This window comes from Scyliorhinus canicula, chromosome 14 (genome assembly GCF_902713615.1).
Source record: "Scyliorhinus canicula chromosome 14, sScyCan1.1, whole genome shotgun sequence".
Taxonomy (NCBI): Eukaryota; Metazoa; Chordata; class Chondrichthyes; order Carcharhiniformes; family Scyliorhinidae; genus Scyliorhinus; species Scyliorhinus canicula.
The window spans coordinates 121204170-121230343 of record NC_052159.1 but is presented as its reverse complement, the minus strand read 5'-3'; the positions used below and the strand labels follow the sequence as shown (position 1 = coordinate 121230343).

The following is a 26174-nucleotide window of genomic DNA, read 5'->3' as shown; positions in this document are numbered from 1 at the left end:
CACATCGAGAACTGTTTAATTTGTGCGCAGAATAACCCAGAAAGGTATTCTAAGAAGGCACAACTCAGCCACACTCGCCCCGTTAATGGCCCCTGGACTAACCTCCAGATCGATTTTATAGGTCCATTGCCCACTTGCAGGAATGGCTATAAATATGTTCTGGTGGTCATAGACACGTTTACAAAATGGGTATAGGCATTCCCATCTCGTACAAACACAGCAAAGACAGCCGCTAAGATCCTGACCCACCACATTTTTACTAGATGGGGACTCCCCAGAAGTATAGAATCAGATCAGGGATCTCATTTTACAGGACGGGTCATGAAGAACGTCCTGACCATATTCGGCATCAAACAAAAATTTCACATTGCATATCACCCCCAGTCAAGCGGGATAGTGGAACGCATGAATCGGACTCTAAAATCGACCCTTAGAAAAATGGTACAGGAGAACAATTCAACTTGGGATTCAGTGCTCCCATTCACTCTCATGTTCATAAGAAATACTGTTTCAGCATCAACAGGTTTCACCCCACACACACTCATGACCGGACGCCCTATGAAAGGTTCAGAATTCCTTTTAGGACTCGACATGACCAGCCCAGAAGTGACGGCCCTCACACACGAGACAGCAGTAAAACAATTAGTTGAGACTGTAAGGGCGGCTCAGCTAGCAGCTACAGTAAAATTGGGTAAAAGGTGGAAACAGAGAAAGGCCTGTTTTAACAAAAATGTCCACACCACAGAATTTCAGGTTGGGCAACAAGTAATGTTATCTGTGTATAACCCCAGCACGTTTTTGGCCCCAAAATTTTCCGGCCCGTACTTAATTTCGGACAAAATCAGCCCGTCAGTATATAGGATCAAATACCCCAACGGTAAGACTGCGTGGTTCCATATTAACCAGTTAAAGGCTTATGGAACACAGTCAAACCACTCGCACCATGTCCTGCTAGACGCAGCAGAACACCTCGCCCCGTCCACAAGAGACACATTTCCACCCTCCCCCTCACAGACCAGTTCCTCATCGGACTCGACCTCGACTCTGCCCAATGACTTCAGACCACGCCCCGAAACGCCCACAAGCTGCCACAGCAGGGACAGCGACTGTGACTTGGACGACAGCCACAGCACGCCTCTCTACTGCCCTGATTCCACAGACCCCACACACATCACCTACGACACCGACTACAGCGATTTAAAGATCACTTATATTAAAACTCCAGACCCACACCCAAACCCACCGTCCAACTATGACGACCCTGAAATGCTTCATTCAAATTTAGACCCCACGATTTGGCACAGGGACAATTCTTGGAGACTTGTCCGCAATGACGAGAGTGACCCCCGGTCACACAATGCTAAAATTGCATGCCTGATCCATACAAGGGTATGGGATCTGGGAGAAGAGGATGACTTTGAGTCTGACTCCCGACACGGCACCCCTTTGCGACCCTGTTCACAGTGAATGAAGATTATTGAGGTGTCCAGATGATGTAAAAAGAGGAACCCCTTGAGAGATAAACGGTGTCCTTTCTGATGGAACCTGCATGCATGTTTAGACGTTTGTTTGTATGTTAAGTGTTTGATATGGAGATTGGCCACTCGCTTTTCAGCCGAAAAACTTGTGACCACCCCACATGCACGTTAGTTTGTCCGCCGATATTTCTGAGAACTTGACTCAGCTGCAATGTCTGGAGCCCAACTTAAGGCTTCACCCTTCACCCCACTAGGAGCATCTCGGCTCCCCCTTTTTTTAGGTGCCCCCCTATTCTGGGAATAGATTCCACAATGAACACTTTCATGCCCGTTCGTTCCAGGTCGCTCAGGCAGTGGAGAAACGGCATTGAGGACCCGCCCTGTCTGAGGACCACCCCTCTGGTCAGCTAAGCCCGGGTACAGCACAGCACGCCCTACCCGGGGATTCCACCCAAATCTTACCCGTCGCGGCCCATACGCAACTCATTCGACTTTTCTCATTTCTAAAGTTTGTTTTCTTTTTTGTTTGAGGTAGCCCTTCGGCCGCCATTTCCTTATGCTATTTACATCCAGGAACATTCGGATGGTAAATCACAGAACCTGCGAGACGGCTCGCAGTGGCAAAGTTGTTAGGTGCATGACTGGTCCTAAATTCGTTTTGGAAAAAAAAAAATGAGGGGAGTCACAGGGTGTGACTTAGCCATTCATTTAAGGGACAATTGGAATGAGAGAACAGATACACTAACATTACAGGTATTAAACGCTTTATTGACAGATACTGTGCTTGATCCCATAGCTTTCGAACGTTCGAAGGAAGGATCAGAGCAAGATCAGCAATACAGAAGGTCTGAAGGAAGAAAAGAACGAAGACCGAGATGATGAACTACATGCTTTTAGTTACTGTTTTTGTATTTTTGCACGCGGACGCAAACCATTTTCCACCTATGACCCCCGCCGTTAATGTTTCCCACACACTGACTTCTCAAAGCCCAGTAATGAACAGCAATGACCAGACCTGGTGCACAAAGTTCATGAACTGGTACTCACTTTAAAATGTCATCGAATCACTTTTGGTGATTGCAGTTCTCTGCATCATAGTGCAGACCCTTCGGTTAAGAAAATGGAGAAGGAGAGCCTCCCGCTCTTGCGCCTCAACCATTTACAGAGTACAATCCCCTATTTTCGGATTCCACCAATCCCCACAACCCCTTGATGTGTAATAAAGGATTTAATTCGATTTGATGTTGCAAATAAAGACTTTTCTGATGTTTGTAATGTTCTGAGCTTGACTGCCGAGTCAGAAATGGATTGTAATAACGATAAATGTTTTAAGGATAGAAGTTAGAATGTTTAAATGTGTTAGGGAGTGTAGTTTACAAAGGATAGTTAGAGGTTCCCTAGTAATGCATGTCCCCTTTGACAGAGCGCCAACCAGAGACTGTTAGGTAAAAGGTTTGTGCCATAGTGAGGAAAATATAGAGGCCATGGGACTCGCTGTGATCAGGGAACCCAAAGACACCGGCCTTGGGTGATCCTTCATGATTTCTCATGAGAATCACAAGGAGGGAGTGTAGCCACCTGAGGTGACCACTGCCCAAACACAAAATGGAAGATTGCAAGGAATGCAGGGAAAATTGGACAGGTTTTAAAAAGCAAGCAGCTTGCAGAGTGCTTGTATATTTGCACCGTGGCCTCCATATCTGCTCTGGGCTCTGCCTTGTTTACCTGCTGATGTTCCCACAGCGCCTCGGCAAAGGCTGCCTTCCAGTTCCAGTTTCCCTCTAGCCCAAGGGGAAAAAGCTTCTGTCTCTCCAGTTCTTTTTGTTGCAGCGGGCCTTCCGTTCCGCTGTTTCGTGTGCCGGTTAGCTCGTCTGAACGGGATCCCTCATTGCCCCTTCTGCTTCTGGTGCCCTTTCTCCCCCTGCTTTGGCTACATTCTGGCATTTTTTTCCCCCTTTCCCTTTTCGTTTCTCCCCATTTTCGTTCCCCCTCCCTAGTGTAGCCACCTGGGGTGACCACTGCCCAAACACAAACTGGAAGATTGCAAGGAATGCAGGGAAAATTGGACATGTTGTAAAAAGCAAGCAGCTTACAGAGTGCTTGTATATTTGGACTGCTACAGAAACCAGTTTGGCTGTTGCTGAAACCAGACAGCACTATGAAAAGAAACAGTTAGCATATTAATGAGGCGATACCGGGCGATCCCCAGGCACAAAAGACACAAGTTAACACTAATCGATACATTGGATGGAAGGCCAGGCTTTTCAGCGCCAAAGAAGCCCAAAACAATGAGCCCCAAGAACCGCCCCTGTGATCGAGCAACCGCCCCGCTATTGGGGAATTCAAATCAATCGATTGGGAAGAGACCCAATGATTACAAGAGTATAGAGGGTCCGCCCAGGTGAGCGCAAGACTCTGAGAGGAGTATAAGACAGAGAACGCGACCCAGCTCTCTCTCTCTGCCAGCCTCTCCTCTACTAGCTCTCTGTCATCCTCTACTTGACCAGCTAGCTCTCCCAGCAGAACACCGTTGCAGCAGAAGAACCTTGAGGAGGAGAGGTCTGGAAAAGCAGCCGCTAACAAGTGTCACAACGCAAGCTACGGGAATAGACACTCCTGACCCCTTTAGACCATAACCACTGGAAGCCTGCGGACCTTGGACAAAGCTAGAAGCTGTTGTTCCCTGATCCGGCAGTCCCCTTATCCATATAAGTATTTAGCCTAGTAGTGGTAGGATTAGTCTAGTCTTATAGTTTATATGCATGATTAGTAGATTACTGTAATATAATAAACGTGTCTTGTTTGAACTTACTAATTGGTGTATGGTTTTGTTGCTTTGAACTTGACCTTGAAACTTGTGGCGGTACCTTAACGATACCTGGCGACTTCAGAGCTAAGTAACGATACAGAACCAAATTGAGTGTTTAGCACACTCACCCAGAACGAGCAACACTTCTCTCTCTTAACACTCCCCTCCCACCCGCGTTCTCCTGCCATGTGGGGGGGGGGGGGCGAACCCTGCCGCTGGCATGGTCCCCACCGCTGGCTCGGTCCCCGCCGCTGGCTCGGTCCCCGCGTTCTCCTGCCATGTGGGGGGGAGGCGAACCCTGCCGCTGGCATGGTCCCCACCACTGGCACGGTCCCCGCCGCTGGCTCGGTCCCCACCGCTGGCACGGTCCCCGATGCCGGGTCGGTCCCTGCATTCTCCTGCCATGCAGGGGGGGGGAACTCCGCCGCTGGCACGGTCCCCACCGCTGGCACGCTCCCCGCCGCTGGCACGCTCCCCGCCGCTGGCACGGTCCCCACCGCTGGCTCGGTCCCTGCCGCTGGCACGGTCCCCACCGCTGGCTCGCTCCCTGCCGCTGGCACGCTCCCTGCCGCTGGCACGCTCCCTGCCGCTGGCACGGTCCCCACCGCTGGCTCGGTCCCTGCGTTCTCCTGCCATGCGGGGGGGGGGCGAACCCCGCCGCTGGCACGGTCCCCACCGCTGGCTCGGTCTCCCCGATCTCCTGCCATTCCGGGGGGGGGGGGGGGATCCCTGCTGCTGGCTCAGTCCCCGCCGCCGGCTCGGTCCCCCCGTTCTTTAGTGGAATTTTTTGAGGACATTACCAGTGCAGTAGATAACGGGGAGCCGATGGATGTGGTATATCTGGATTTCCAGAAAGCCTTTGACAAGGTGCCACACAAAAGGTTGCTGCATAAGATAAAGATGCATGGCATTAAGGGTAACGTAGTAGCATGGATAGAGGATTGGTTAATTAATAGAAAGCAAAGAGTTGGGATAAATGGGGTGTTTCTCTGGTTGGCAATCAGTAGCTAGTGGTGTCCCTCAGGGATCCGTGTTGGGCCCACAATTGTTCACAATTTACATTGATGATTTGGAGTTGGGGACCAAGGGCAATATGTCCAAGTTTGCAGATGACACTAAGATGAGTGGTAAAGCGAAAAGTGCAGAGGATACTGGAAGTCTGCAGAGGGATTTGGATAGGTTAAGTGAATGGGCTCGGGTCTGGCAGATGGAATACAATGTTGACAAATGTGAGGTTATCCATTTTGGTAGGAATAACAGCAAACGGGATTATTATTTAAACGATAAAATATTAAAGCATGCCGCTGTTCAGAGAGACTTGGGTGTGCTAGTGCATGAGTCACAGAAGGTTGGTTTACAAGTGCAACAGGTGATTAAGAAGGCAAATGGAATTTTGTCCTTCATTGCTAGAGGGATGGAGTTTAAGACTAGGGAGGTTATGTTGCAATTGTATAAGGTGTTAGTGCGGCCACACCTGGAGTATTGTGTTCAGTTTTGGTCTCCTTACTTGAGAAAGGACGTACTGGCGCTGGAGGGTGTGCAGAGGAGATTCACTAGGTTAATCCCAGAGCTGAAGGGGTTGGATTATGAGGAGAGGTTGAGTAGACTTTGTACTGTACTCATTGGAATATAGAAGGATGAGGGGGGATCTTATAGAAACATTTAAAATTATGAAGGGAATAGATAGGATAGATGCAGGCAGGTTGTTTCCACTGGCGGGTGACAGCAGAACTAGGGGGCATAGCCTCAAAATAAGGGGAAGTAGATTTAGGACTGAGTTTAGGAGGAACTTCTTCACCCAAAGGGTTGTGAATCTATGGAATTCCTTGCCCAGTGAAGCAGTTGAGGCTCTTTCATTACATGTTTTTAAGGTAAAGATAGATAGTTTTTTGAAGAATAAAGGGATTAAGGGTTATGGTGTTCGGGCCGGAAAGTGGAGCTGAGTCCACAAAAGATCAGCCATGATCTAATTGAATGGCGGAGCAGGCTCGAGGGGCCAGATGGCCTACTCCTGCTCCTAGTTCTTATGTTCTTATGTTCTTATGTTCTCCTGCCATGCGGGGGGGGGGGGGGGGGGAGGGGAGGGGAGGGGGGGAACCCCGCCGCTGGCTCGGTCCCCGCGTTCTCCTGTCATGCGGGGGGGGGGGGGAGGAGGAGGGGGGGAACCCTGCTGCTGGCTCGGTCCCCACCGCTGGCTCGGTCCCCACGTTTTCCTGCGGGGGGGGGGAAGGAACCCCGCCGCTGGCTCAGTCCCCGCGTTCTCCTGCCATGCCGGGGGTGGGGGAGGGGGGGAACCCTGCCGCTGGCACGGTACCTGCGTTCTCCTGTCATGCGCCGGGGGGAGGGGGGGGGGGGCAGTCCTGGTCAGTTTGCGCGTTTTTCTTTTCTCCCCGGGAAAGGGACACGACTGTTGGAGCTCCGTTGCCGCAACCACTCTCCTCCCCCGTCGAAAGTCCTGTGTCATGTGTGTTATTCATTATTTACTTTCGAGAATTGGATCACATCAAAGATTAGGGGGGTTGGGGGCTGGGAGGGTTGGGGGGAGGGGGACTCTATGTGTTAATGGTGACAATGGGTGATTTTTGATTCCTCTTTGTCATTTGTTTATGTTAACATGCGGGCTAATGTCTAGGGTTTGGTGGGAGGATAGGATCGTTGTTATTGATATCAGGATTGACATTACATTCGTTACTGACTAGTGTTTATTGTTCGGTGTAAATTTGGGAGAAAATGTGAAAAAGGAGAATAAAAAAATATTTTTAAAAAAAAGAAGGAAATTGATAAATTTCTCAACACTAAAGGCATCAGGGGTATAGGGAGAGCATGGCAATACGGGCATGAGATAGAGGATCATATTGCATGGCGAAGCAGGCTTGAAGTCCCAAATAGCCTACTCCCTGATGGAACCATCAATTCATCAGACACGTGTTTCCGATGTGAATCTAGGCTTTAATCGACTTACTTCAGAGCCAGCCTGTTACCTGTCGATGAACTCGTAGTGACCCAGGCTGACTCTGGACACGGGTACTTATACAGCTGCACTCGGGGGAGGAGTCGTGGGCGGAACCAAGGGTGGAGCCCAGTACAAGTTCCTAAGTGCTCCCAGCGCTACTCCCCCTAGTGGTAGGACTGCACTACTGCGCTTACAACAACAGTGTGAATTAACATATATATTAACATAGATTACATTCACCACACTCCCGTTAATATTTCCTATGTTTCTATGCAACAGATTAGAAAAGGAATGGGTGACACATGAGGAGTTGGAGAAGGTTAGTGAACCAGCATTCTGATGACACAAGTAAAATGAGAGAAACTGAGAGAAGAGCTGTAATCAAGGTCGAAGTTATTTTTATTCATTTATGAGATGTGGGCATTGCTGGCTGGACCAGCATTTATTGCCCATCCTTCATTGCCCTTGGTGGTGGTGACTTGCCTTCTTCAACCGCTGCAGTCCCAGTCCCAGTGGTGCAAGTTCTGTCAACTGAACAATATCAGCCCATTTGAACCTATATCTGGTGTCAAGGTGTGGTGGGAACTGAAATCCTTCATCCTGCAGACTGGACTGTTCTCTAGAACTGGGATAATTTAGAGAAAATATAAACTTCCATGGAGCAGCATTCAGGAGAACACTGATGCAAACCAAAATTTTTTGTACATTGACAGGTTTGCCAGGCAGCTGGATGTCACTTTCAAGGAGCATTGAAGATGTCAATGTGGCAGAGGACGACACACAGAGCAGTGGTGGCGATAGGAGAAGTGCTCGATCAGCTGTGTTGGAGTGGCCCCGTGATGACTGCCCTCTGAGTTCATAGTTTAGTTCGAATTCCTCCGCTGAGTTGTCCAAGCGCGGAGATGCTGATCGGGCCCGTGGATCGCACGTGGCGACGGCGGGGAAGATGGCATCCAAGATGGCGGCCCCCATGAGTCGCACGTGGCGGTCGGCGAGGAAGATGCCGTCCAAGATGGCGGCCCCCATGAGACGCATGTGGCCGGCCGCGTGGTGGAGGTTTTCCAAGATGGCGGCCCCCATGGATCGCACGTGGCTGGACGGGGCGGAGTCGGGGCACAGGCCGCAGTGTTTTGGGCCCCGCGGGGCTGTGAGTGAGGTGAGCGGTTACTGCGAGTCACTGGGGAGTTGGAAGGTGGGGCCCTTTTAGCGAGGCACACTCTTGCGTAATGCCCTTTTCGCCCGCTGCTGCTGCAGGTCGCGCTGCGGGACGGGCAGTGCTGATTCTGGGGCAGCAGGGTAGCATGGTGGTTAGCATAAATGCTTCACAGCTCCAGGGTCCCAGGTTCGATTCCCGGCTGGGTCACTGTCTGTGTGGAGTCTGCACGTCCTCCCCCTGTGTGCGTGGGTTTCCTCTGGGTGCTCCGGTTTCCTCCCACAGTCCAAAGATGTGCGGGTTAGGTGGATTGGCCATTCTAAATTGCCCGTAGTGTCCTAATAAAAGTAAGGTTAAGGGGGGGTTGTTGGTTTACGGGTATAGGGTGGATACGTGGGTTTGAGTAGGGTGATCATGGCTCGGCACAACATTGAGGGCTGAAGGGCCTGTTCTGTGCTGTGCTGTTTTATGTTCTATGTTCTAAAGCCCTCCATGGATAGGGTCTTCCGTGTTGAGTCCTGCTCCTCCTCTCTCTTCTTACAGTTTTTCCCTTTTGCACACTTCTTAATTTCACAGTCTTGATGTAGATCAAGAACAATGCAACCACAATCTCCATGCCTTGGTCACCAGATTCTGTGACATCCAAAAATATAGCACTATTTTCTATAAAATCAGCCAAAGCAGAAATAGGTCAAAGGCACCACGCCTATAATACCAAGTTGGTGCCTGGCTGTTTAGGTAGTGCTGGTGATGGGGCTCTCTGGCTGCTGCGCCTAATCAGCACAGGTCTTATTTGGAGATTTAAAAAGGTCCAGAAATAAATGCCAAATTCTAGCTAATTTGACACCTTGACAGCACCATTCCAGCCACTTCCGGCATATGAACATAGAACATTAGGGGGCAGCACGGTAGCATGGTGGTTAGCATAAATGCTTCACAGCTCCAGGGTCCCAGGTTAGATTCCCGGCTGGGTCACTGTCTGTGTGGAGTCTGCACGTCCTCCCCGTGTGTGCGTGGGTTTCCTCCGGGTGCTCCCGTTTCCTCCCACAGTCCAAAGATGTGCGGGTTAGGTGGATTGGCCATGCTAAATTGCTCGTAGTGTCCTAAAAAGTAAGGTTAAGGGGGGGTTGTTGGGTTACGGGTATAGGGTGGATACGTGGGTTTGAGTAGGGTGGTCATTGCTCAGCACAACATCGAGGGCCGAAGGGCCTGTTCTGTGCTGTACTGTTCTATGTTCTAACATACAATGCAGAAGGAGGCCATTCGGCCCATCGGGTCTGCACCAACCCACGAAAGCCCTCACTTCCACCGTATCATCGTAACCCAATAACCCCTCCTAACCTTTTTTGGTCACTAAGGGCAATTTAGCATGGCCAGTCCACCTAACCTGCACATCTTTGGACTGTGGGAGGAAATCGGAGCACTCGAGGAAACCGAAGCAGACACGGGGAGAACGCATCCGCACAGACAGTGACCCAGTGGGGAATCGAACCTGGTACACTGGCGCTGTGAAGCCACAGTGCTATCCACTGTGCTACCGTGCTGCCCAAATATGCCTTTCACATATGGAATGGCAAGCAGTCGGTGCAATTTTCTTGCTTCAGGGCATACTTCATCACTATGGAGCATAATATAGGCCCTAACTTTATGTTAAAGGAAATTATAATATATTTGACAGTAAAGCTCCTCCCGCCTCATTAATGAGATTAAATGACAATAAGTTCCTGTAAAATTGTAGGAGAGGATGTGACTGAGGATATAAGATAGAAACAGGAACATTAGGCCATTTAATAGGGGTTTAAGGTTTAAGTTCATGCATCATCATAGATGGTTATGGGTGAAACTCAGAATCAAACAAAGGGATTTGAGTAAGCTAAAAGCAAAATACTGTGGATGTTGAAAATCTGAAATGCTGGATAAACTCAGCGGGTCTGGCAGCATCTGTGGAGTATCATGATACCCTGAGCTAGTCAATTCCAGCCCCTGTTGACTCAGAATCGAAACACAGGTATAATTAGATTTGATTTAAAAATATCCAAGGTCCTTGGCTGAGCCCAATAAACTGCAGTCAGCAGATTGTTAACGTTAACACAAGTAACCTTCTATTATGTACAGTACTATAATTGAATGGACAGAAAATGTAACTGACTATCTAATATCCCTTTACCAATCCTCTCTCTCCCCCCCCCCCCCCCCCCCCTCCCCCCTCCCCATCTCCTAACTGCCCCACTCTGCACAGACACAGAGGGGAAAGGGTGGTGGAAAGGGAAATAGAATAGTAATAAAAATAAAAAGATAAAGATCTTTGATGCACTGGGATGACTTCTAGTTAGTATCTTTCTGAACTTCAGTTTTTCATTTGATACTTTTTTTTTCTCGGCTTATCTTGTTTTTTTCCTTTTAATTTATGTTATTTTTTGCGACGACAATTTTGTCCATGAATAATTAATGACTTTAAAGTCAAGCAGCATTTTTAGTATAAAACAGGGAGCACCTGCACTGTGTGCTGTTGTAATCTGACATCAGTGATGACCTGGACTGACTAGCTTCGTTAGTGGCCAAAGAGCAGACCCCTGTTTTGGGAACAGGCAGTGATTGGCTCTGCTGGTTTTGGAATGTACCTCAGTGAGAGCTGTTTTGGCTTTACTTTGTTTTGGTTTAGAAGCCTGGAGGAATCAGCTCCCCATCTCACTCTTTTTTTTTCTATAAATTTAGTGTACCCAATTAATTTTTTCCCATTAAGGGGCAATTTAACGTGGCCAATCCACCTACCCTGCACATCTTTGGGTTGTGGGGGTGAAACCCATGCAAACACGGGGAGCATGTGTAAACTCCACACAGACAGTGACCCAGAGGCGGGATCGAACCTGGGACCTTGGTCCCAGCAATGCTAACCACTGCGCCACCCTGCTGCCCCTTCTCTCTCTCCCATCTAATGGATTATTTCTAAAGATCCAAGGTAAAAACCTCTCTGCACAGACAAACTGAACTGCAAGGAAATTAAGTCAAGCCACCATCTGCAGTAAGGGTTCAGATGTTTAAAACTCTCTAAAAATGTTGTGTGAGGAATTCTGCTCTTACCTCAGTAAGGCTGAAGGTCATTGTGGTGAAACTGGGAACAAAGTAAGAACTAAATATGCCTGAGGCTGTTGCTTTGAGTGAAGGCCCAGATTAAGAAAAAGTGACTCTCCAGAGGAAGTCCTATAGTCTGGGAGTACTGACTTAATGCTGCTGCCAGAAGTTTATCACTAACACTACAACAGTGGCTTTGATCACTAAGCATCCTGGGAGGACAGCCTCCAGCAAAGACTTCAAGATCGGAAGCAAGGACACTCTCTTTTCATCTTATGCCCTGTTATTTTACTCCTCCCTATCCCTCTTTCTTTGTCTGTCTTGTATCTGATTGGGTAGAGGGTGAGATGAGGAAAGGGTAGAGGGTGAGATGGGCAGTAGATTAGCGGTTGTTATAATTACTGCATATTTCAACTTTGTTTCTGTTATAAATAGTTATAATGTTCAACTTACAAGCCTAGTGGCTATAACTTATAGAGCAGTCAAGGAGCCAAAGAATTTGCAAATTTTATACAATTTGTTCGTTAATTCGATTGTGTTGGGACTCCGAGGTCTGTGGGGCTGGAACCATCTGCAGTCTACAGACCCCTGCAATGCCCAACTTACCTGCTAGAGAGTCCTTGAGCACCCCCTCACCCCACCTCATAAGGGCATGGATCCCTGAGCCCGATCCCTGGAAAGGCAACCTGGCATTTGGGCACTGCCAGGTTACAGTGCCCCGACACCTTAGGTGCCCCGACACCTTAGGTGCCTGAATGGCAGGGCCAAGGTGCCAGGCTGGCAGTGCCAAGGTGGCAGCAGGAATGCGAGGGCACCATCCTGCCCATAGCCCGACCACCCAGGGGCCTCCGATGGCTTGATAGACCATTATGCTTGGTCCACGTTTGTGTCTCCTGTTGCCCAGCCAATTCTTTATCCATCTAGCTAGTACACCCTGAACCCCATACGACTTCACTTTTTCCATCAACCTGCCATGGGAAACCTTATCAAATGCTTTACTAATGTCCATGTATATGACATCTACAGCCCTTCCCTCATCAATTAACTTTGTCACTTCCTCAAAGAATTCTATTAGGTTTGTAAGACATGACCTTCCCTGCACAAAACCATGCTGCCTATCACTGATAAGTCTATTTTCTTCCAGATGTGAATAGATCCTATCCCTCAGTATCTTCTCCAACAGTTTGCCTACCACTGATGTCAAACTCACAGGTCTATAATGATGGGATGGGAATAGAGGGATATGGACCCAGGAAGTGTAGAAGATTTTAGTTTAGGCGGGCAGCATGGTCGGCACGGGCTTGGAGGGCCGAAGGGCCTGTTCCTGTGCTGTACTTTTCTTCGTTCTTTTGTTCTTTAATGAGTCCATTTGTTTCCAAATGGGTATAAATCCTGTACCTGAGAATTCTCTCCCAATAATTTACCAACTACTGACGTGAGCCTCGCTGGCCTATGATTTCCAAGTTTATCCCTGCTACCTTTCTTAAACAGCAGTAATACATTAGTTATTTTCCAGTCCTCTGGGATCTCACCTGTAGCCAATGAGGATACAAATATGCCAGTCAAGGCCCCAGCAATTTCCTCCCTTGCTTCCCTCAGTATTTTGGGGTAAATCTCATCCGGCCCAGGAGACTTAACCACCTTAATGTCTTTTAAAACACCCAATACCTCCTCCTTTTCAATGTCAACATATCCACACACCCTACCCAAGAATCATCTTCCACAATGTCCTTTTCTTTGGTGAACACTGATGCAAGGTACTCATTTAGTTCCGCGCCCATTTCCTCTGGTTCAACACATAGATTCCCACCACTGTCCTTACGTGGGTCAATCCTTTCCATGGCCACCCTCTTGCTTTTTACATATGAGTAAAAAGCTTTGGGATTCATCTTAATCCTACTTGCCAAGGACTTTTCATGACCTCCTTCTAGCCCTCCTAATTTTCCACTTAAGTACCTTCCTACTTAATTATTGGAAGTCGTGTGACAACCGTGGGACAGTGGCATTTCCAGTAACATTTCAGCCAAAATTTCCAGTCCATATAATGGGCAGTATTTTACAGTCCCTTTATGGTGTGGGCAGAGCTGTCTATCCATTGTTCTATCCATGTTCCTTGCTAATTTCCTCCCCTTGTAATGGAAGAAATTTCCTAATTCTTTCTGTGAGTTGATTGAAAAGTACATTATAATACTGTAATAACATCTGATACAAAAAGATTTTGAAGAATACCTCAATGTTGTTGATGATAGCTTTGGAGAGGAGACTTTCTTTTTACAGATCTTGGAACAGGAAGGCTGTGAAATTTTGCTCAGGTTGTTTTCTGATTTTTCGATTGTACTTTTTATGAATTTATCTGTCAATATAGTAACATAAGAATTCACTGGTATAAAAGAAGCAATGTTACTCAGTTCCCTGGAGGAACCCAATCAGCACTGATTCACAACTGATATACTATGGTACCTTTTGCAAATTATATGTGTGGATTCGGACTCACCTGTAACTCCAAGACAGGACATTTTTATTTGGATCACTGGTGAACTGGGATTGTTCCAAATAGATCAAGAGACTTGTACCTTCCAGGTTGTGATTTTTATTATTGTATTGATAAATCACAATCTGGCGGCATGGTGACACAGTGGTTAGCATTGCGGCCTCACAGCACCAGGGACCCAGGTTGTAGGCTGACGGGTATTCGCAAAGACACCAGCAAAGTGAAGACACAAACCAAGACAGATGGTTGAAAAAGCTTACTCTCTATCAGCATAACCAACACAAACAGTGGGGGTCTGCAGTGAAGAACAGGATATGCAGACAAGGAGTGAGCATAGGAGCTGATTGGAGAATGGTGGTTACTATGCCTTAGACAGTGAGTGAACACAGACCCCTGTGTATCGTACTCCTGAGAAGAAATATGACCCCTCAGTGAATCACAACTCTTTGACTCGGAGATAATTTTATAAAAACAAACTCTGTTCTGTTTTTGTGTTACCTATAATGAGTAAATGTTATCTACGGTAATGCGCATATGAACATGTGAAATCTGTTGTTTTAATTCTATGTACTTAAATACTGATTTGGAATTAATTCATTTCTGTGAAAGGATAACGACTATTATGTATTCTTACGTAAGGTGACGGAAGCACAAGTGGATAGCACTGTGGCTTCACAGCGCCAGGGTCCCAGGTTTGATTCCCCGCTGGGTCACTGTCTGTGCGGAGTCTGCATATTCTCCCCGTGTCTGCGTGGGTTTCCTCCAGGTGCTCCGGTTTCCTCCCACAGTCCAAAGACGTGCAGGTTAGGTGGATTGGCCATGCTAAATTGCCCTTAGTGTCCAAAAAGGTTAGGAGGGGTTATTGGGTTACGGGGATAGGGTGGAAGTGAGGGCTGAAGTGGGTCGGTTATGACTTGATGGGCTGAATGGCCTCCTTCTGCACTATATGTTCTATGTTCTATGACCTGCAGGTCGGGTGATAGTGTTGAATCTAGAGAGAGCCAATGAAGTTGCAACAGATAATAGGATTTTCCAATCTTTAGGAGCTATCTGGTGATGTGGAATAGAAGTGAAAACCTTAGAAGAGGAATAAAATAGAGAATTTCTGCAGATCACGCTATTCATGAACTAAAAAAGAATGGTCAAGAACAATGAGATAATGGAAGAGTTTCCACTACAAATCATTACGGTGGCATAAAGTTTCTTTTAGTTACTTTTTAACTGTACTGCATTATTTTAACTTTAAGGGTAAATAGCTTGTGTATGCTAATAGAAGACAAAAACAATTTGAGCTATGACTATTGGGAATTTGGAGACAAAATATATATAAGTCAGGAATCATATGGAAGAACAAATATTGTATTCGACAATATAGTTTTTTCAATGGTAGGCTTAAGATAGGAAGATCACCAATGACGTGTGTAATTGTGTAAATTGTATGAAGGAAAAGTGATTGAGAATAAGCTAGACTAAAGGAAGATTTCATAATAACAAATTGGGATTAATTATGGGTTTATTCTGGTTTCAATGTGAGTTTTAATGAAGCTCAAGTGTAGGTTAAATTAATAATTTAGGGGGTTTCTCTTGGATGTTTGTGCCCTTGTCTATGAGTTTTTTTAAAGAGACTAGAATTTTTCCAAGGTATTGGGACCATGCAGGTTAAACAAAGACTCTGCCACGGAAAACCACACACACACACACACATTAATATGTGCTTAAACTGGTCTTGTGGTAAGATCACGAGATGTCCAGAAAGGATGACATGATGTTGAGATGCTGTTGTGGTTCAATACGTATCTCTCACGAACGCGTAGAATAACAGACATGTGAAAACGCATGGTGAAATGCACTGAAGAATGGGTCAAACATGATTATCTAATGCCATAACAGGAAAATTGGGTTTGTATGGGTGGGTAAAACTCCGCGGGTAAAGAAAGTACTGTTGGTGCGGAGCCGAGGGGGGTTGGGGGGGCTGGCACTGCCGAACTTTAGGAACGACTACTGGGCGGCAAATATAGCCATGATTAGGAAGTGGATAGTGGGGGAGGGGTCGGTGTGGGAGCAGGTAGAGGCAGCCTCATGTAAGGGCACAAGTTTGGGGGCATTGGTAATGTCTCCTCTGCCATTCTCGCTGGCCCGGTACTCCACAAGCCCAGTGGTAGTGGCAGCCCTGAGAGTTTGGGGGCAGTGGCGGAAGTATATGGGAGTGGATGGAGCGTCGGTGTGGGCTCCGATTTGTGGTAATCACCGGTTTGTACCGGGGAGGAAGGATGGGGGTTTCGGAGGTGGCAGAGAGCAGGTATTGAGAGGTTGGGGGATCTGTTTATTGATGGGAGCTTTCCCTGTTTGGAGGATCTAGAAGTTGAGTTTGAATTGCAGGGAGGAAATGGGTTTCGGTATCTGCAGATGAGGGATTTTGTGTGAAGTCAGTTTTCGATCTTTCCACTTCTACCGTCGCAGGGGATACGGGACAAAGTAGTCTCTAGAATGGGGGTGGAGGAGGGGAAGGTATCGGAAATCTATAAAGAACTCATGGAGTGGGAGAAAACCCAGATAGGTGAGCTAAAGCGTAAATGGGAAGTTGAATTGGGAAAGGAGTTAGAGGTGAGTCTGTGGGAGGATACCCTGAGCAGAGTCAACACATCCTCATCATGTGCCAGGTTCAGCCTGATACAATTCAAGGTAGTTCACAGGGCACACATGACAGTGGCCCAGTTGTGTAGGTTCTTTGGGGTGGAGGACAGGTGTGTCAGGTGTGCAGAAGGGCCCGTAAATCATGTCCACCTGTTTTGGGAATGTCCGAAGCTTAGGGGATGCAGGCAGAGATTTACGGATGTCATGCTAAAAACGAAGGTGGCACCAAGTCCAGAGGTGGCGATTTTTGGAGTGTTGCAAGACCCCGGAGTCCAGGGGGCAAGAGGGCTGACGTTTTGGCCTTTGCCTCCTTGGTAGTCTGGAGCCGGATCTTACTAACCTGGAGGGAGTAAGGGGGGAATTAGGATATTTTTGTCCAGCTTAGGCGGGAACAGTGGAAGATGGAGGAGTATGTTACGCACTGAACAATGTTTACATTTGTATGTGTATCTTTTGTTGTTATAAAACCATAAATGCCTTAATAAAATATTTGTTTAAAAAAAACCCAGTTCAATACTCTGCTCCCGCATTCTCCCGATATACCTTGATCCCTTTAGCCCCAAGAGCTATACCTAATTCCTTCTTGAAATTATACATCGTTTTGGCCTCAACTACTTTCTGCGGTAGCGAATTCCACAGATTGACAACTCTCTGGGTGAAGATATTTCTCCTCCCCTCAGTCCTAAAAGGTTTACCTCTTATCCTCCAACTATAACCTCTAGTTCTGGACTCCCCCACCATCAGGAACATTTTTTCTGAATCTACCCTGTCTAATTTTGTTAGAATTTTGTAAGTTTCTATGAGATCCCCTCACTCTTCTAAACTTCAATGAAGATACTCCAAACCGATTTAGTTTCTCCTCGTATGACAGTTCCGCTATTCCAGCAATCAGCCTGGTGAACCTTCACTAATGCACTCCCTCCACAGCAAGAACATCCTTCCTCAAATAAGGACACCAAAACTACACACAATATTCCAGGTGTGGCCTCACCAACACTCTATACAATTGCAGTAAAGCATCTCTTCCTATACTCAAATCCTCTGGCTATGAAGGTCAACATACCATTTACCTTCTTTACTGTCTGCTGTACCTGATGAAGCATCTTTGCATCCTCCTCACAGCTCACCCTCCCATCTAACTTTGTATCATCTGCAAATTTGGAGATAATGCATTTAGTTCCCTTGTCCAAATCATTAATATATAATGATAACGGTTTGGGGTCCTAGCACAGAACCCTGCGGTACCGCACTAGTCACTGCCAGCCAATCAGAACAAGATCCATTTATTCCAACATTTTGCTTCCTTGTTTGCTAACCAGCTTTTTTCCATCTCAACTTTAACTTTACATCTTAATCTGCTATGTGAGGCACATTGAGACATACTTTCTGGCGAAACTGACTCAATGATTGGAGAGAGGGAGCAAAACAAAATACAATGAAATTTATTGAGTTGATTGAAGACTTGGGTAACTAATATCAGGGAATGTTTTATAATAATAATAATCTTTATTGTCACAAGTAGGCTTACATTAACACTGCAATTAAGTTACTGTGAAAAGCCCCTAGTCGCCACATTCCGGCGCCTGTTCGGGTACACAGAGGGAGAATACAGAATGTCCAAATTACAGTGCATCTTTTGGGACTTATGGGAGGAAACCGGAGCACCCGGAGGAAACCCACACAGACACGGGGAGAACGTGTAGACTCCGCACAGACAGTGACCCAAGCCAGGAATCGAACCTGGGACTCTGGCGCAGTGAATCAATAGTGATAACCACTGTGCTACCGTGCATGATAGATTCAAGGGAATAGAAGGAAAATTTGAGGATTTAATTTGGGGTTTGGAACAGATTAGAGAATGAATGTTAAAATAGGACTGCGAAATTGTGACACGTGTTGGACTTGAATGATAACTTGAAAAGTAGGCAGGTATAATTATGATCCAATTCGCTACTGCTTAATGATCAAAGGGGAGAATGTGAACTGATGGGTATTCGCAATGACACAAGCAAAGTGAAGACACTAGTAAAATCTAATGGTTAAAAAGGCTAAATCTATTTCAGCATAAGCAACACAAACAGCGGGAGTCTGCAATGAAGAACAGAATTGTGACATTACACAAATGTACAGCATGTGAAGAGTTAACGTTATGTTAAAACTAGCTACTAGAAGGAGCTAAGGGATAGTACTATAAAAGGCACTGACACTTCTGGGAGAGAGTGGAGTAGAGGTAGAGGAGTCTGGAGTAAAGCACATTGTAGAGCTAGATAAGATAAAATATAGTTAGAGTTAGAATATAGAGATAGTGTTTGCGAGTGCAGCTTAATAATCTATTAGGTTACCATAGGAATAAGTGTCGAACTCTAAAACAATTAGTGTAAATAAAGTTAGTTTAGTTCATGAAAAGAGCTTCAAGTGTCTTTGTTAACACTATGCTTTCCATCCTGAAGTCAACCTCACAAGGATCAAAACGGGGAGGTATCATCCTCCACGTTCTGGGAAGCGCTTAAGGCCGTACTAAGAGGGGAAATCATTGCCTTTAAAGCGCGAAGAGATAGGGAGGAAAGGGTGGCTAGGCAGAAGCTGGTCGACTCCATACTGGAGGTAGACCGTAAATACTCCGAGGCCCCGACCGTAGAGCTCCTGGCGGAGAGAAAAGAACTACGAAGGAACTTTGACCTGCTCTCCACCAGGAAAGCAGTGCACCAACTCCGCCAGACACGCGGGACCCTGTACGAACACGGAGACAAAGCCAGCCGCCTGTTGGCACACCAGCTGAGAAAGCAGGCAGCCACCAGAGAAATTGTGCAAATCAGGGGTACCAGAGGCACGTTGGAAACAGAACCAGAGAGGATTAACAAAACCTTCAAGGCCTTCTACCAAGAGCTGTACACCTCAGAGCCCCCAACGGGGAAGGCTGGGATGAACCGGTTCCTTGATGGACTGGACATACCAGTCGTGGGAGAGGGCAGGAAAGGGGACCTGGAAGCACCACTAACACTGGGAGAGATCATGGACAGCATTAGCTCCATGCAGACGGGGAAGGCGCCGGGACCGGACGGATTCCCGGCGGACTTCTACAAAAAATCTGCGACAGCGCTGGCCCCGCACCTGCGGGAGATGTTCACAGACTCGCTAGCTAGGGGCACACTGCCACCCACGTTAGCACAGGTCTCAATCTCGCTGATACCTAAGAAAGACAAAGACCCAACGGAATGTGGGTCATACAGACCCATATCTCTGCTGAACGCAGATGCCAAAATACTGGCCAAAATCCTAGCCAAAAGGCTAGAAGACTGTGTATCTGAGGTGGTCACAGAGGACCAGACGGGCTTCGTCAAAGGTAGACAGCTCACCTTGAACATCAGGCGCCTGCTGAACGTGATAATGACCCCCTCCGGGGAGAGAACACACGAGGTGATCGTCTCCCTGGACGCAGAAAAGGCCTTCGACAGAGTCGAATGGAAATACCTCATAGAGGTACTGGAGCGGTTCGGGCTTGGAACAGGGTTCACCGCTTGGGTAAAGCTCCTATACAACGCTCCCATGGCGAGTGTACGGACCAACAATACCAACTCCCAATACTCCCAGCTGCACAGGGGCACCAGACAAGGATGCCCACTGTCCCCGCTGCTGTTCGCACTAGCAATCGAACCGCTAGCAATCGCGCTCAGGGCAGCAAGAAATTGGAGGGGGATCCGAAGGGGAAGCAGAGAGCACAGTGTCTCACTCTATGCAGATGATCTGCTCCTCTACATCTCGGACCCACAAAGCAGCATGGACGGAATCATCGCTCTCCTGAAAGAGTTTGGAGCCTTCTCGGGCTACAAACTCAACATGAGCAAAAGCGAGATCTTCCCAGTACACCAGCAAGGGGGGGGGGGGGGGGGGGGGGGGGGGGGATTAAAGGGGCTGCCGTTCAAACAAGCCCGACATAAATTCCGCTACCTGGGGATCCAAATAGCCCATGACTGGAAAGGGATCCACAAATGGAACCTCACCAGCATGACGGAGGAAGTAAAAAAGGACCTGCAAAGATGGAACACACTCCCACTCTCCCTCGCGGGGAGAGTCCAGACGATCAAAATGAACGTACTGCCCAGGTTCCTCTTCCTGTTTAGATCCATTCCGATCTACATCCACAAGGCCTTCTTCAAAGTGCTGGACAAACTTATCATGCCGTTCGTATGGGGGGGTAAAAATGCTAGGATCCCAAAGAAGGTTCTACAAAAAACAAAATCCAGGGGGGGGCTAGCTCTCCCGAATCTACAATTCTACCACTGGGCGGCAACAGCCAAGCGAGTAAGGGGATGGATCCAGGAGCCAGAAGCCGAGTGGGTGCGTGCGGAGGAGGCCTCCTGCATGGGGACCTCCCTCCGGACCCTCGCCACGGCAGCACTCCCATCCCCACCCAAAAAACACTCCAGCAGCCCAGTGGTGACAGCCACCCTCCAATCCTGGAACCAACTGCGGCAGCAATTTGGCCTGACCAAAATGTCGGACAAGGCTTCCATTTGCAACAACCATAGGTTCACACCAGCACTGACTGACGCCACCTTCAAAAGGTGGAGGCAGGACGGGGGGACACTGATAGTCAGGGACCTATACACGGACGACAGGATCGCAACACTGGACGAACTGACAGAGAAATTTCAGCTAGCTGGGGGGAACGAGCTGCGGTACCTCCAGCTCAAAAACTTCCTACGAAAGGAGACAAGGACGTACCCACAACCGCCACGACAGACACTACTGGAAGACCTACTGGACGCAAGTTTCCTAGAAAAAGGGAACTGTAGCGACTTGTATGACCGACTGGTAGAAAGGGACAACACCGTACTGGACGCAACAAGAATGAAATGGGAGGACGACCTGGGGATGGAGATAGGGTGGGGACTCTGGAGCGAAGCACTACATAGGGTCAACTCCACCTCCACGTGCGCAAGGCTCAGCCTGACGCAACTAAAAGTGGTAGATAGAGCCCACTTAACAAGAAACCGTATGAACAGGTTCTTCCCGGAGGTGGAGGACAGATGTGAACAGTGCCAAAGAGGCCCGGCCAACCACGCCCACATGGTCTGGCCTTGCCCCAGACTTGTGGAGTACTGGACAGCCTTCTTCGAGGCTATGTCCAAAGTGGTGGGGGTGAGGGTGGAGCCATGCCCGATAGTGGCGGTCTTCGGGGTTTCAGACCAGCCAGATCTATTCCTGGGGAGGAGGGCGGAAGCCCTTGCCTTTGCCTCCCTGATCGCCCGCCGTAGAATCCTGTTTGGCTGGCGGTCAGCAGCACCGCCCAGAGCTGCAGACTGGCTGTCCGACCTCTCGGAATCTCTCCAAATGGAGAAAATCAAATTCGCCATCCGAGGGTCGGACGACGGCTTCCACAGAACGTGGGAGCCATTCATGCAATTGTTCCGGGACCTGTTTGTGGCCAACGAACAAGAGGAAGAATAGTCGGGTGGCCAATAATCAGGGGGAAAATGGATGGGAATCGGGGGAAGGTTGCGGGGTGGGGGGGGGGGGGGGGGGCTACGGGTCCGTTATGGGGGTTTGATGGCTAGCTAAGGCCCAAAACCAAACTGTAAATAAATGCCTATAAACATGTGCCTCGGCCATATTGGGGGAATGTAAAATATGTATGCCGGCTAAAGGGGGGCGGCCACAGTTATTATTACGAAGATGCTTACCTGTAAATATATATGTTAATTTTACCGTGTTCTTTTTTTTTCTCACTCTAACAATTTGTAATTTGTTCAATATAAAACATGAAAACTGAATAAAAAACATTTAAAAAAAAACCTCACAAGGATCACCATATGGTATCAGGACATGTGTTCCAAAAGAGTAAGCAGTAAGAAAAGAATAAAGAAAACTCACCGCACCATTACACATCTCAGAATCTGCAAGAAAGCGCTGAGAGCAACATGGAAGCTGTGAAGAAACCAGATCACTTCAAAATGTCCAGTAAACTTAGCTTGAATTGGAGAAACTTCAAGCAACAACTTGAGGTTTTTCTATCTGCCTCTGCGCTTGACTCAGCTCCAGATAATTAGCAAAAAGCCCTCCTCCTAAATTTGGCAGGTCCGCAAACGTTTGAACTGTTTAATTCTTCTGAATTCACGGACAGTGAAGACAAAAAGTAGTATGACCGGGTATTGAAAAAATTTGATACTCATTGCAAAAAACAGGTCAATGAGATATATATATTTTTTTAAAAGGTTGCAGCTCAAAGGAGAATCATTTGACTCATTTGTCACTGATTTAAGGCTCCGAGTGCAATCCTGCAATTTTTCCTCAGTTACAGATTCAGTACTGCGAGACCAGATTGTGTTTGGAATTCTTGATCAGCAGATGTGAGAATTTTTATTAAGACGACCAAATTTAACATTAGAGGAAGCTATACATCTGTAAAGCAAGTGAGCAAGCCACTAACGTGTATGCCGAGTTCAGAGCCAGAGAGAAAGGCGCAAACTCTGGCAACGTGGTCGGAGCCACTGAATCTGTGGCGCAGCTAGGAAAACATCGAGCTGTAGAAGGCGGCCATTTTGCGCAGGTGGGTTTGAGAATACAATGCGATTCGGATATTGAACGTTCTGCGCATGTGCAGGACCAGTTCGCACATGTGCACTTTGACAAACAACAGCCTGATCAATCCAAAATTCAAGCTGTTGGTCAGATTCAAACACCAAAGGACAAGAAAGCAATACTAAGAATTCAAGGCATTGTCAACTTAATAGGAAAATTCATTCCAAATCTATCAAGCAGAACGACTGCATTAAGAAACTTCATCAAAAAAAATTTAGAATTTATATGGATTCCCCAGCATGAAGCAGAATGGAAAGATCAGGGGTGCGATTCTCCGCTCCGACGGCAGAGTATCGGCGCCAGCGCCAAAATGGGAGTGTTTCGCTCCACGGTCGGCGCCCGTTCCGGGACCCCATTCTGCGCCGTACAAGGGGGCCAGCAGGGGCACGGCGGGAAGCGCGGTGGTGTGGCCTCGGAGCATCGTCGGAAACACTGCGCCACGCCGCGTCGCACATTAGGTGACATGAGTGCACAGGCCGCCGATGGAGCAACATGGCGCCATGCCGAGCAGCGCCCGGTTCAAGTACCATGACCTGGAGATGCTCCTGGACGCCCTCAAGGAGAGGAGAGGGCATCTGTACCCTGGACCCGGCCAGAGGGTCCCTCCCAACATGGCCCGGCATCTGTGGAGGGAGGTGGGCGTGGCCGTCAGTGCCATCACGTTGACACACAGGACTGGCGCGCATTGCCACAAATAGCTCAATGACCTACTGAGGGCAGCCAAGGTGAGTACCCGGCACCTACCCCCCACATGTGTAACACCCACCTCTTCCCCAGGGGGATAGTATCCACCTGGCTGCAGTCACCCATGCAAACCGCATTGGCTGTGTGCCCTGTGTACCCATGCCAACATAGATCCAACTGCATGCATCGGACCACCTAACGATGGCGTCATTCCCCCTCCCTCCCCCCCTTCCAGAAGAAGAGCGCCCGTAACCAGTGAGAGTGTGCCCGAACCGGAGGGGGTGAACCTGACTTGCGGCCCCTCACCGTGCACGAGCAGAGAACACTGGACATAGCTCATGCACCCGAGGACCGGGAGATTGCCCATGCCAAGATGGGGGGCGCGCCATCAAATGAGATCCCCTCTTGTCTGGCCCCTTTTCCCTCACAACTCAGCCCGCAGCACTCTCCCGTCAGCCCACTCCCCTCAGCACTACCCCTCACCCCATACCGCGACCCACACCCCCGTCCATCTGCCGAACCATGATGGTGTATTGTGTGCCGCAGGGCCACGCGGTGACCGACCCAGAGCACCTGGCAGACACCGCCCGCATCCAGCGCCTGGATGGCCAGCCGACACAGATCAACCGGGTGCATCAGGCTTACACCGCCCCCGGCCAGCGGCTGGATAGCCAGCCCGCAGGGACTGTAGCAGCGATGGGGAGGGCAGCTCCAACAACAGCCCTCCGGCCCAGTCCAGTGTTGGCACGACGACCCAGGACATCAGCACACAGGGGACAGACAGACATGAAAGAACACAACACGACACCACCACGGAGGGGACGAACATACGGGATCTGGCACCCCAGGGTCCCTCCGACCGCAGGTCCGGTGAAGACACGGAGGTTGCGTCACAGCTGTCCCCTGCATCCTCCGCCACCGCAGATGCTCTCACCTTGGTTGGCCATTTTAGTGATGAGGCTTCAGGGACACTAACTGGTGCGCACCACACAGCTGCTCCGGTACAGCAGGTGGAGATAGGAGCAGCCGAGGGGCCGGACAGTCGGTGGGCAGCCCAGCCCCGGCAAACACCTGCCGCTCAGACGGGTCCCGGATTCCTGGAGTTCCCCCGCCCACCCATAGACCCGGTGCAGTCAGGGACCCAGACGCAAGTGCAGGAGCGCATCCGCGTCCAGGAGCAGGAAATGGTGCCGGTCATGAGTGCCACACAGGCCAACACCGCACGGGTGGCGTCCGCGATGGAGACAATGGTGGCGACGGTGTCGGGCATGGGACTGAGTTTGCAGGGCCCGGGGCTATCTGTGCACGCGTCCTCCGCGGCCCAGGACAGGGCTGCCGTCTCACAGGCAGCCATGAGCCAGGGCCAGCTGAACATCGCAGATTTGCTCAACAACCTGGCGCGGTCTCAGCAGTCCATGGCCCAGTCCCAGCAGGCCATCGCTGAGAGCATCAGCGCCATTTCCCGGGTGATGGACGGCGTTGTACAGAGCCAGACAGGGATACCAAACGTGCAGACCCTGGTCGATACCAGCGCGGACCTCCAGGATTGGCAGTGCCAGGTGATGGTGGTGCCCCGGGTGCTGGATCCGCTCGCACCCCATCCCATGGAGCGTCTTGGGGGCTACCGGGCACCCCGAGGGAGGAGGTGGTCCTGGGGTCCATTCCGGCCCCCCCTCCAGGGGGTTGCCGGAACGCCGTGCCACCTCTGACTCCCCCCCCCCCTACCATCCCTGGTGCATCTAGTGCGCACAGGATGGCACCACGCCATCCCAATCACGCAAGGTGCAGCCTGGCACATCCAGGCCGGGCCGCCCCAGGAAACGGCCGCCAAAGGGGACCCTAGTCACAGGGCAGGAATCACAGGAGTCCATCTCCAGTTCTGCTGTACCGTCTGGGGGAACACCAAGACGTAGGCATACGGCCCATAAGTCCAGAAAGGTAGACACTGATGAGGAAGTTGGCTCTGGTGCAGGGCACACAATAGTTAGATGGGCTAGGGCACATGTACAAGACGTCTGTTATTAAACACATTCCACACCTATGTGAGCCGCCTCTGTACTCTGTCCGATGCGGGCGGGAACTGTGTGCCAGTGTGTTTTCATAGAACTTACAATGCAGAAGGAGGCCACTCGGCCCATCGAGTCTGCACTGGCTCTTGGAAAGAGCACCCTACCCGAGGTCAACACCTCCACCCTATCCCCATAACCCAGTAACCCCACCCAACACTAAGGGCAATTTTGGACATTAAGGGCAATTTATCATGGTCAATCCACCCAACCTGCACATCTTTGGACTGTGGGAGGAAACCGGAGCACCCG

At 49.0% G+C, this 26174-nt stretch overlaps 1 protein-coding gene across 11 annotated transcripts in view; it reads right to left on the bottom strand.

Moving 5' to 3' along the window:
* The window catches only part of LOC119977574 (zinc finger protein DZIP1-like), a 374976-nt gene that overhangs the window by 56427 nt on the left and 292375 nt on the right, over positions 1-26174 (bottom strand). For 10 of the 11 annotated variants that reach the window (XR_005463223.1, XM_038818673.1, XM_038818669.1 and 7 more), the window contains one exon: positions 13695-13818. The exons of the other annotated variant lie outside the window; for it this stretch is intronic. Coding sequence is in view for 9 of the 10 variants with exons in the window: in XM_038818673.1 (XP_038674601.1) it covers positions 13695-13818 (124 nt within the window). In the remaining variant the exon portion in view is untranslated. The remainder of the gene's footprint in view (positions 1-13694; positions 13819-26174) is intronic. 11 annotated transcript variants of the gene reach the window in all.